This window comes from Armigeres subalbatus, chromosome 2 (assembly GCF_024139115.2).
Source record: "Armigeres subalbatus isolate Guangzhou_Male chromosome 2, GZ_Asu_2, whole genome shotgun sequence".
NCBI classification, from domain to species: Eukaryota; Metazoa; Arthropoda; class Insecta; order Diptera; family Culicidae; genus Armigeres; species Armigeres subalbatus.
The window spans coordinates 36,199,393-36,211,635 of NC_085140.1; the positions used below are offsets into that span (position 1 = coordinate 36,199,393).

A 12,243-nucleotide genomic window follows, 5' to 3' on the forward strand; every position below is an offset into this window, starting at 1 on the left:
GAATATAACATTTTATTGTAAGCTTTGGTTTCATGTTGTATTTATGGGTGTATAAGCATCGTAAAAATTCTGGCGTATTTTCATTTCGTTATTTCCAATATGGTTGCACTACTGTCATAATACGTATATCATCTAGGATACTGCCTGTCTAGTCTTTAATATTTTTTCCTACAAAATTCCATTCGATGTAAATCAGGAATATAACAAAATAGGTACATTCATAGGCTTCCTTCCATTCAAATACTAACAGCTCAGCTGAGTTTATCTTGGATCATATCAAACCACAATCTATTAAACACTCTTTGATAAACACCATTGTTTATGACTAAAATTTATCTTAAATTCTCATTAAATGTATAAACATTCACAACATATTGAATAAGAGTACGTGTCAAAAAGTGCGCTCATTGTCGTAACCGTTACTCGTTACTTGTACCTTCTTATCCTAAGTTTATTAATCTTTCTACTCTTGAGGCAATCTTCTTTCGTCGTCCCAGTTTCAATTAGTGTCGCATCTAGCCACTTTTTTGGATTCTATCTCTAAAAATATATGTTTGTAAATGTTTTTTTTTCTTCACTTTTTTTTCGGTTTCATTTTCAATGCGCCCCCAGTATGTTTAGAATCGCCCACCTACGCAATTTGCTTCAATGAAACGTGATTCCATCTTACAATGACAGGACAATATCAAAAGCTGTACTCGGCATCATCGATTTGGATCAAATGTTAGGAATGCTATTTCTTGGGACTGAAAATTATCCAAAGTTGTGAAGATTATTTTGATTATCAAAACAATACTGTATTTGAATCTTTGGTAACAGTTGTGTTAGAGAAAATAATCATTGTGATAATATTATCAGTTTTCAAGTCTCCAGATAAACTGTTCATAAATATTTCAATTAAGTTTTTTTATTCCTTTTTATTCATATTCTATGGACTCTAAAACGTGTTTAAAAACAGTTTCTCTGTACTGAATAGATCCAAAAGTTATTTTAAAATCTGAATATGGACAATGTGAATAAATTGTACAAATTTATGTCCCAAACAAATCCACCAGTGATTCAGCGTGGATACTTTTCAACTAGCTCAATCGCCAACACCGACCGTTGCCATTCACTGAATGGAGCACGAGTGTCGCTTTAGGTAGTACCGGGCCGACAGGGAGCGGTTCTGATTCTGGTTGGTGTAGCTCGGCAAGGACTTCCTTCGGCGGCGCACGGCCGGACTAAGGTTGTACTCGATGTTGGCCTGACGAAGCAGCTGCTTGAAAACGGTCAGGATTCCTTCGTTGTTTTTGGCCGAACACTCGGCATAGCCACAGCCCCACTCAATGGTTGCCTTGGCTTGAGCGATTTTCAGCGCCACCTGTCGGACTTCATCCGGGACGTCGGATTTGTTTCCTACGATCACTATGGGTACGCGCAAACCACGTGCTTCCACAATCTGTATGTAGGAAATTGAAAATGGGAAAAGAATAAAGAAGACATTTAATTTTAAATTATTGGTATTACGCTTCTATATGAAACGGATAGAATTAAAATAAATCCTGATAAATTGGAAATTTTACCAACCGAAAGTGTCGAGAATATTGGTTTCGACTGAACTAAGTTAAAAAAAATCCAGTGGTCAGTTCTAGTACACTATCATAGATTCAATTTTATAGTACGTCAATCTCAAGTAAAGTGGCCTACATTGTTCATTACAAGCAGCAAGAGAAACCCGTTTATTGTGCCTCGCTATGAGCTCGTTCCACGAAAGGCTATTATTGATTCACCGAAACCCAAAATTACCTGTCCTCGCAATCGTTCCACCTCGAGCCACGTCTGCTCGTCATCCACGGCGTAGACCAAAATAAAAGCGCCACTCGTATTGATGGACAGGGCTCGCATTGCCGGAAATTGGTACGAACCGGAAGTGTCTAAGATGTCCAGCGTCAGGCACGATCCGTCTGGCAACTCGTACTCTCCCCGGTGCATGTCCTCGACGGTTTGTTTGTATCTCGAAAGGTATTTCTCGTACAGGAACTGGGAAATGATCGAGGACTTGCCGACGCGGGCGGCCCCCATCATCGCAACCCGGTGGCGTTCCTTTTTCGGCGTTATCGGTTCGCACTCGTTCGCAACCCGCGTGGGTCGGCTGCTGACGAGCGAGGGGATGCGGAGCCTGTGACAGGTTCCGGGCATTGTTTCTGTGAGAGCAATTTTTGCGGTTTTTGCTCTACTCGTTGCGTTGAAGAGTTTAAATCACTTTGGTGGATTCCCTGCGGGATGGAGTAGAGAATAGAAACGATAAATGGTTACATCAAAGGTGGTTATAAGTAATAAAACACATTTTTATTTAGCTAAAAATAAGGATGTAGGAATTCCGCAAAAAAATCTAACTAGATGAATGAAAGAAATCGATAGGTAGGAAGCAGCTTTCGATTTGAAATTTGATTGATGTTGAAAGACCTAACAAATTCTTTGAAGATTACTGGTGGCGCTTTGTTTGCGAGTTAAGTTTATTATGTCTTGCACAATTAAAAAAAAGGATTGTACGATTTTAGAGACGAGCCAGCCTAGGGCTGCAAGTCTCTCTAATAAAGACAAAAAAAAGTATTGTACGAAAACACAGCGGCTTTTTTTCCAAGAAATTTCTGAATTGATGTATTTTATTTAAATTAGGGTTACTGGTTCTGTTCACCCTATCAAAAACAAAATAATGAAAAGGAATTTGATTTGTTTCTTATTTTGTGATTTCTTTTTACCATTAAGCACGCATGTGAGGAAAAAGAAGCGACGAGATTGTAGAGAATACGGTGATGTATAATCTAAAAATAGATGTATAATGATCAAACACGTGTCTCTTTCTCTTATTTAATGTGTGCTTTGTTCTGAAACATGGCCAATAAAACGGCCAACTTATTGCATCTATGATAATGATTATGGTTTTTTGATTTAAGAAAAATCGCGGTAAGCTATGATTAGCTGACAGAACTTGAATTCAGTTTTGTGAACATTTTTCTGGCTGATGGACGCAAAAATGATTTGGTCTTCAAACTTAAATTTTCAAGAACAGAAAATCTTGCAGCTGCTTTGGTATTGGTTACCACATGGCGCAGTACAAGCTCTCAGAACAATAAGTGTGTAAGTTCTTCTAACGGCATTTGAGCTATTTCATGTGTAAAAAAAAGAATCCGAGTAGAAGATCTACTTCGTATATTTTACTAAGTCAACAAAAATTGGAAATTGTATCCAAGGCATATCCAGAGCGAAAGGACTCTGTGGAATATAAAATTACTGGAGCAAGAGGTCTCTGACAGAAAACAAACCAGAGCGAGAGGTCTCTGTGGAGTGAAATTTGGAGCGAGAGGTCTCCAAAACCGATAAGTGACTAAATGAAGTTTGTAGTTTTTAAGCTGTTTCGAAAACAGAAATCGTTTGGGATCCGGAGCGAGCAAGGGAGCGAATGGTGTTGAAACGAAAATGGCTTGAGAAGTGTAGAAATGCCGATCAAACTGTAAAATTTTTGAAAGTACAATCTAAATTTGATATGGATTTCATTTATGATATTTAATGATTCGCTTATGCAACAGATGCTTGACACATCTGATTCGAATAAAAATATCATAATTGAATTTTCAGTATTAATAATTGAAAAAGTATAGATTTAAAATATAACAAACGATTGGCACCTTAAAATTGTAAGCATAAGATAAGCTTTGGACATAAAATGAATTGTATACGGCTTCGGAATTTGCTATAATTGAAATTCAAAAAAGACCTGATTAGCTATTGATTTGATTTGTATATTTTGTTTCAAATAACAGATGCTTGACACATCTGATTTGAAAGAAAAGTATCATCTAATTTGGATTTTGATTGGATTGGCGATATCACTAGTTTAGTTTGGTACGGAATCAGTAGATAATCTTTGAAAAGAAAGCTTGTTCTTTAGCATTTATTTTGATTGCTGGTGGCGGTGCATCCTTGAACGCATGTTTGAAAGTTGAGGGAAAGCAAAATATGTGAGTTGTTCCCCCAGAGAATCTACTAGTGGTGACGTTTGAATGTTCGTTGAAACAGGTACCTATACGGAATAAATGGCCAAAGATCGTGCAATATAACGATACAGTAGTCGGCGATGAACGCGCAATTGGGCATGTGGTGCATCTTATCTGAACGCGAAACTAACCTGACCTACCACAGTGAGCGGTATCAAAGACTGAGAAGGAACTGAACGAGATCTAGCTATTTGTATTTCGAAGTAAAAATCCCAAAATAAATGTACAACGAGATAAATTTCACGAGAGTGAATTTGATATGAGTTAAAGAGAAAAACTTAACCGAAGTCATTATGATCCAGATAATCAGTTGTATAAAGCAATATTTGAAAAGATTTTTGAATGAATCCATATTTTTATTTATGTTCCCTTTTTTACAAAAATGGAATTGGATTGGAATTTGAATGACCGGAATCTGAATTTTATATGAATTAATTTTCTTAAAACAACGGTGCAAATTAGGTATTGTTAAGTATAATGAATTTCAATGGATAATGAGCAAGATTTAGTTGGGATTTAGGTTGAACTTGAATTGAACTTCGGTTTGTTTTGGATCAGACGCAAATTAAACTTTGATTAGATTGAGAAAGGATTTAAATTTAATTTCAATAAGATATGTATTTAATCGTTTTTATGTATAGGAATTGAATTAATTATTTTGGTTTAGACGGATTTTTTAATAAATATTTTGTATAAGAATATCGTCTGTGCCTTGGTCTGTGCAGATGCTGTGTTGAACTTAATGTAAAACTTAAAAAAAAACAATAAAGATACAAAAAAAGTCTGAGCAGGTTGTTGACTGTGTTTGTTATTAGTTTTGGAAAAACTCATATTATAATTAACCTAATATGTATTGCTTTGAAGAAAATTTTGAATAAAAATTTATTTAATTCTTATTTTTTGTACAAATTAACAGAGTACAGAAGGGAAAAGATGTAGAGAATACGGTGATGTATAATCTAAAAATAGATGTATAATGATCAAACACGTGTCTCTTTCTCTTATTTAATGTGTGCTTTGTTCTGAAACATGGCCAATAAAACGGCCAACTTATTGCATCTATGATAATGATTATGGTTTTTTGATTTAAGAAAAATCGCGGTAAGCTATGATTAGCTGACAGAACTTGAATTCAGTTTTGTGAACATTTTTCTGGCTGATGGACGCAAAAATGATTTGGTCTTCAAACTTAAATTTTCAAGAACAGAAAATCTTGCAGCTGCTTTGGTATTGGTTACCACAGAGATTAGTGCTGATTTTTTTTCTTTCGCGATGAAATGAATGTGTGTTTGGTTAGGTGGAAATGGGAACAGCTCGCCAAGTAGTAAACAATTATTTCTAACAATGATCTTGTAGACCACTTTTAGGAATCATTCGTTATAATCTTTCTTTACGAAAGATAATGTACCCTTGAAGTAATATTGTGAAGAATGAATTCCAATCCTGCTATTTAAAAAAAATATTGAATGATATACCCTTTCTTCATATATCCATTTACTGCCGACATCCGCCACCTCATTGTAATTTAATATTAAATCAATCGCCAGACAGCCTCCTAGCTCCTACTCGCTAAAGCTCTCCCGCAATGCTGATAACGGGCACGTTTTACACCACGCTAGTCTTGCATTTGCTGGAATAATTGTCCTATGGCAATGTCATCGAATCGACAGTTGAAATCAAAACGACTTGAACATTTTTTTTTCTTTTTCTTGTAAATGTAGGTACTTCAATTACAACCATCGAAGTAAAATTGATCGATTTGCCTAATTAAACGTGGGACGCTTATGCGCGCAGTAATCGTTGCATAAAAGGAAAAGTTGTACCACTGACTGTGTCATCAAAAGGTGGTCTACATTATCGTGTAACTTTCCATCGTTGGCCCGTTTTTCGTTTGGTACCGTCACTCTTTTTAGTCGGTGGACCATCGACTCATCGATCTGCTGCTGTCATAATTCTTAGTGGAGAGAGAGTATTAGAGTGGGCGAATCTTTCTGTATTTATTGCACGTGACACTTGTCTAACGAACTTTACAACTTGGTGTCTCTACAGCGTGGTTCATTCAGCAAGAATGTCCAGTGGCGTTAGTTTAAATGAAGTGGAATTATGTAAATATAATTACACAAGATAAATGAAGCCTGTTTAGAAATTGACACAGGAAACGGTATTGATTCCTGTGGAACAATTTTGTCAAAATTGGTCTGGCTGAGTTAGCCTTAATTGTAACGGAAACTATGAGAAATAAATCGAGCAAAACAAACCTTTTACGAAGAAATCTGGGGCTCGGGTAGTTCAAGCCCCTCTGGGAAATTGTGAAGCCTCCCTAGGAAGATTGGTTAATGATATCAGTTTCGCTCGAAGCATACAAGTCGGCTCCAGCAGTAGAAGCATTAGTACTAGAACGCTAGTGGCGCTGTAGTCAATTAAATTATGCCAAATTATGCTTGAAGAAGTTTCAATTGGCCATAATTTATGCATCATGTTGTTATTGCATGTTTTGTTTCATCACCAACATCGGTTTGACACTTGTACTGCCGTAATCTGAAAAAGTGACGTATACGCCATTTTCCAAAAATGGTGTTAACGAGTACTACTCATCGAGCTCTTTAACAGAAAAATGGAAAACATGCATGTTGTAAAATGGCTGTTACGTCACTTTTCCAGATTACGGCAGTGTAGTATCGGTACTTTGGCTGCCAGTTCGAAGTAACCTACATGTTAATCACGCGAATAGTTATAACATTAGCAATCTTATACTTTTGAATCAACTGCTCCACCCCACTACCACGAATCCCATTACCCCGAAGACTACTACAACGAACGGGTTGGTACCCGGTAGGCTACTACCCCGAACGGGCGAGATAGTACCCCGAAAACCATTACTCCGAATGGCTAGTACCCAGAAAACATGTCCAATCTGTAGTATTCCATTATTATGTTTTAATTTCACATTTAGGAATTGCAATGCCTCTGGCTTCGACAATTAAATTTGTCAAAGATACGAGAGCATTATCAATATCACTTTTGGTATCGAGAGGAATATCAGCATCAAAAATCTATCGATATACGTTTAAAATAAATCCCAATCAGCTCTATGATAATTAAAGGTAGAGCTAATTGTGTTATAATTGGCTTCTTGTGATATTTAAAACGTCACAGGAAGGTGATTGGAGTCAAAGTCAGCACGAGTTACCAATTGGCCACACAGCTGACTTGAATCCGTTAAAACTAAATCAGTTGTCAAAGGATTTCGACTGGATGAACAACATGTTGGTCCATTGGAATATTTAATACTAACATCCCGCAGAGCAACCTTCGAATAAAATTTTACCGTTAGAATTGCTTTGAGAATTATTCCATAAACGCTTTGAAGAATTATGATTTTGTTTTCAGTTTTCAGTTTTTGAAAAACCAATGCATTGTTCAACTGTCAATATCTTCAGCTACTGTAACACTTTTCCAACTATTTAAAAAGTTTCTGAAAGGACATTGAAAAAGCGAGTAACATGCGGAAAAAAATCAGTTGTAAAAAGGCCCGATGAAAAAAAATCATAATGTTTCATACAAAAAAAGTTTCTCAAAGTTTCACCTGAAGACTACCACTACGTCTTTATAAGGACTTTCCAGAAAGCATAATAATCAAATACACCTGCTTATGGCTGCAAATCTGATGTGATTCCGATAATTTTTTTCGAAAAAATGTCATTAATTTAGAACATTAGAAATTGGTATGCTCATAATACACGGCAGACTGCGATGGGCTGGATACCAATTTAATGCGTATGCCAAAAAAGCATCAAGAGCAGTGAAAGTAGAAAGAGTAGATAGATAACTGGGAAAGATGCCGTTGGCTTCGTGGTAGGCCGTGTACACGATGGCGAATGATACTCCATTAGGCATACCCAAGTAACAATTGCCAGTTGAATAAACATTAGTATGGTCAGATTTATTCAGCCAGCGTTGATTAAAAAGTATACTATCATACATGTTAATATTTGTTCCTCAAATTGTTGTTCGCCCAAAAATGGAGTATTTATTCAACAACAACTAGCAACTCTCTTCAACTTTACTTAAATAGTAAATAACAATATTTGTTCATCGACTTTGTTCAGAAACCAGGTATAATGTTAATTCAACTAGTCAGCAACTTTCTGATTAGGCTTTTTTAATTATGCGTTTCTAAATATGTACTTTTATTTCATTACATTTTTACACTTATTAAGGCATTGTTCAATATACTGGAAATAAGATGAAAAATAAATTATGAACAGGATACCGGTATCGATCCAAAGACCTTTGAATCCCCAGCCCTATTGTTTACCATCAGCTATATTTGTCACCTTGCATAGTACCAAGCTGAATTAGAAATATAAACCATACGTTGTTGAACAATACTGGTAGAATAGCTGTAATGGGGTTGTTGATCATTACTCAACAAAATTGCCAACAATCGAACAAAAGCTTAATAGGAGTTCTATGATGTTATAGTTAGTGTAATGTCATTCAGTCTTGATTTTATAGTTTGATTTAGTGAGTTGTGAAGCTGCTGCCTTCTATCTGCCATCATGGAGGTAGATTTTTGCTGCAGATTTCTTCTATCATTCATGAAGTAAGTATAAAAATAATAATTTATTCTCTAGTGAGTCCGCTAAAAATAAATTTATTTGTAGAGTGGAATAAACGTTCGTACAAAGTTTAACCAAAGCCATTGTTGTTATTGCAATAAGCGAATTGTCAAACGTTTATTCAACGTTTCAAAATTATATAAATAAACAAAATTGAAATCGGATACAGAAGCAATGATGTTTACTGATAACGTCAATTATTAGACTTCTTAATAAACTCATGCTCGTGCGTAGATTGTAATAGAGTTTTAAAACGTTTGCTCGATGCCAATAGATATCTATAAATAGCAAAATGACAATCTTTAATTAATTTTAAATTTAGAGTAGAAAATTTGAGTTACTCTGAGAATTGAATTAAAGAATCAGTTTAACAGTTTTGACTTCGTCTAATTAACTTAAACTGCCATTCTACATCATTATGTAATAAGGCATTATCATTTAGATTTGTATTTCAACCCAAAAACAAACAAATTCATCGCGTGAACAATTTCTTTTTTAAACCGTGTAACAATACACAGTCGAGGATATTAGTCAGTAATAAGCTTTTATTTTATTGGTTTTCTCCTACAATCAATTACGCAAATCAAATTACAAATTACAAATTTTCAACTTGTTCAACATTCTAAGATTGCTTTATATTGTTCAAAGCAATGTTCTTCCATTCCTGGTATTCCTTCGTAGTGTATCTGCCCTTTTATTTCATAACATGTACCCATATTAATATCAACCGAAAACGAAGGATTAGGGCGCAAATTAATCTGTTTCTCTCATTAATGTGATGTCTTCAGTAGTGAGCGCGCATGATAATAATAAATAACGACAGAGATTAAATCGAAATCGTTCCTTGTGCAAATATCGTTATTTTTGGAGGATGTTATTGAGAAGGGAAAAAATATCGAAGGACGTCTCAATTTTCTGGGCAGAATTTTTGTCCTAATCCCTTGCAATATCTTGTTCTACGTATCTACATGATTTTCTCACCCCAAAATAATATCTCATTGAAGTGCTGATAGTAAGTAGGTGCGGCATATCACCCTGATTTTTTTTTTGCGGCGTCTATACCGGCCCTCCTTAGCCGTGCGGTAAGACGCGCGGCTACAAAGCAAGACCATGCTAAGGGTGGCAGGCATCGGTAGCTTGGCTAAGAAACCTCGCAGTTAATAACTGTGGAAGTGCTTAAGTGAACACTAAGCTGCGAGACGGCTCTGTCCCAGTGTGGAGATGCAATGCCAATAAAAAGAAGAAGATACCAATTGTAAGGGATAGACGCCGGAATTTTCTCTCAAAACGTAAACGGCATGCAAACATAACCTACAAGCTTTTTAGAGGATCAAAATAATGAAATAAACATGGGGGTTTAAACCGTCTAAGACGAATTAAGTACTGTCCATTTAATTCCACCAGTTAATTTTCGTTATCTTTGCAGATACGTATTTCGACCACAACTGTGTGGTCGTATTCAGTGTCTTGTACTTGACTCGACTCGTCTTGTACGACGACTCGAGTCGAGTCAAGTACAAGACACTGAAGACGACCACACAGTTGTGGTCGAAATACGTATCTGCAAAGATAACGAAAATTAACTGGTGGAATTAAATGGACAGTACTTAATTCGTCTTAGACGGTTTAATACATTCCACTAAACGAGCTTAATATATTTTTCTGAACATGGGGGTTTGTTAAAATTTTCGCAAAACCGTACGAAAAATCTTTATTAAAAACAGAATTAGAAATTATACGGCCTCCGCGGCATAAATAAAAGTGTGTAACCGTCATATTACTTTTTTGGCTGATAAGAATGTTTTTTTTTTTATACCGCCGCAGCATCTCACCCGGATTTACCCTTACCTGGAAAAGTACTATTCTACAAAATGGAGTAAGAGAGCCTTCTTTCAAAAGAACGCGTCTGCCCGATATAATGCGAACAGAGGTGATGCTTTGTAAGTCAACGCGACTTCCCAAATAAAAACAAGATCCCCCTCTTTCACTTACACACACACCCTCTTACTCACTCACTTCCTCTTCCTCACTAATTATCACTCACTCACGCACTCTTACTCTTACGAATGAGTACTTTCATTCTCTCATTTACTCTCAATCACTCGTTTTCTCTTTCTCGCTCACTTTTACCCACTCACTCTTACTCACATACTCTTACTCGCTCTCTCACTCAATCTTATTAGCTCGTTCACTCATTCTTAGTCATTCACTCACTCTTACACACTCACTTACTCACACATTCACTTTCACTCATACACTCCCTGTTGATCACTTACTTACTCTTACTAACTCAATCCCTTCTACTCGCTCCTACTCATTCGATCACTCACTTTTAATCACTTATTCATTGTCTATTACTCATTTACTCACTCTTATTCACTTTCACTCACTAATTAACTCTTATGCACTCTTACTCGCTCACTCTTACTCACACACTCACCCACTCCTCGATTCTGAGATTTAAGGAACAATTTCAACCTTATTGCCCTTGCAGCCATGCTGACGTGGACCGAAAATGCCTCCGACTCTAGGAATTGTCCATGAGAAGCGCTGCATAATCTCCTTCCTAGCCTTCAGGACTAATGAAGGGTGCCATACGAAGTTGAATTCTTAATAAATTTTTATTGGTATCTCAATTTTTTTTCATGGAAATCAAGAACAAACTTGAAATAACGACTTATTCGGGGTACTGGCTCGTTCGGGGTAGTGTCCCATTAGGGGTAGTGACTCATTCGGGGTAGTGACGTTCGGGGTCGTGGCCTACGGGGTAATGGCATTATGGGTAATGCAATTATGGATAGTGTCGTAGAGTCCACAAGTCTAGTGTTTATGCTGAGTGGGACTATAAACCATGCCTGGTAGCGGATTTATGGATAAATATTAGAGACTTTAGCAAAATAATAAAAATAGTGACCAAATAGTTAGCTTAGATTAGCTTAGACTTAGGGGCAAGTCAGAGAAACGCGACGAGCGATGCGACGCGACTCACGTAAAAGAATAACAATCGTTATCAACAGGCTGTCAAATTGCACTATCGCGTCGCTTTGCACCGCACGTCGCGTTTACTCTGGCTTACCCCTTACTGTCCTTCGCGATAAACAATCAATCGTTCACAGTAAGCGATTGTTCATTCGAATTTTGGATTAAGCGTCCGCGTCATTTTTTCTTTAACGTAAGGAAAGTAGAAAATAAGCGGGATTGAAATTGAAAACAAGGAGATATGCACGGCTGTTGAGGTCACTCCTGACAGAATCCAAGTTTCAAAGTGCTCACGTTTTCGGGGGCACACCACTCGATACGGAGGCGGCGGACAACTGTCATTTTTGTTGATTCAGCTTTGCTGCGTCGCAGCATGCGTGAAAAAATAAAAGTGACAGTTGTGCGTTGCTTCCGTATCGAGTGGTGTGCCCCCGAAAACGCGAGCACTTTGAAACTTGGATTCTGTCAGGTAGACTGGCCCAAGAAACAAAAAGTTGTCGAATTCGTACATCGTACAATGTTCTGTGAAATTGTTCTGTAACATGCCAACTGCCCTTTTTGCAATTCTTAGCCCAATCAAGCAATCAGAACCAATGTCCAGA

At 36.8% G+C, this 12,243-nt stretch overlaps 1 protein-coding gene across 1 annotated transcript in view; it reads right to left on the reverse strand.

The window, feature by feature from the left end:
• Window positions 1-5: 5 nt before the first annotated feature.
• Window positions 6-12,243, reverse strand: part of LOC134214240 (ras-related protein Rap-2b-like) — a 53,331-nt gene continuing 41,093 nt past the window's right edge. Inside the window, exons 2-3 of the mRNA XM_062693646.1 lie at window positions 1,789-2,258; window positions 6-1,441 (exon numbers count right to left, since the gene is read on the reverse strand). Of these exons, the coding sequence (XP_062549630.1) occupies window positions 1,112-1,441; window positions 1,789-2,181 (723 nt within the window). The 5' untranslated portion in view covers window positions 2,182-2,258 and the 3' untranslated portion in view covers window positions 6-1,111. The remainder of the gene's footprint in view (window positions 1,442-1,788; window positions 2,259-12,243) is intronic.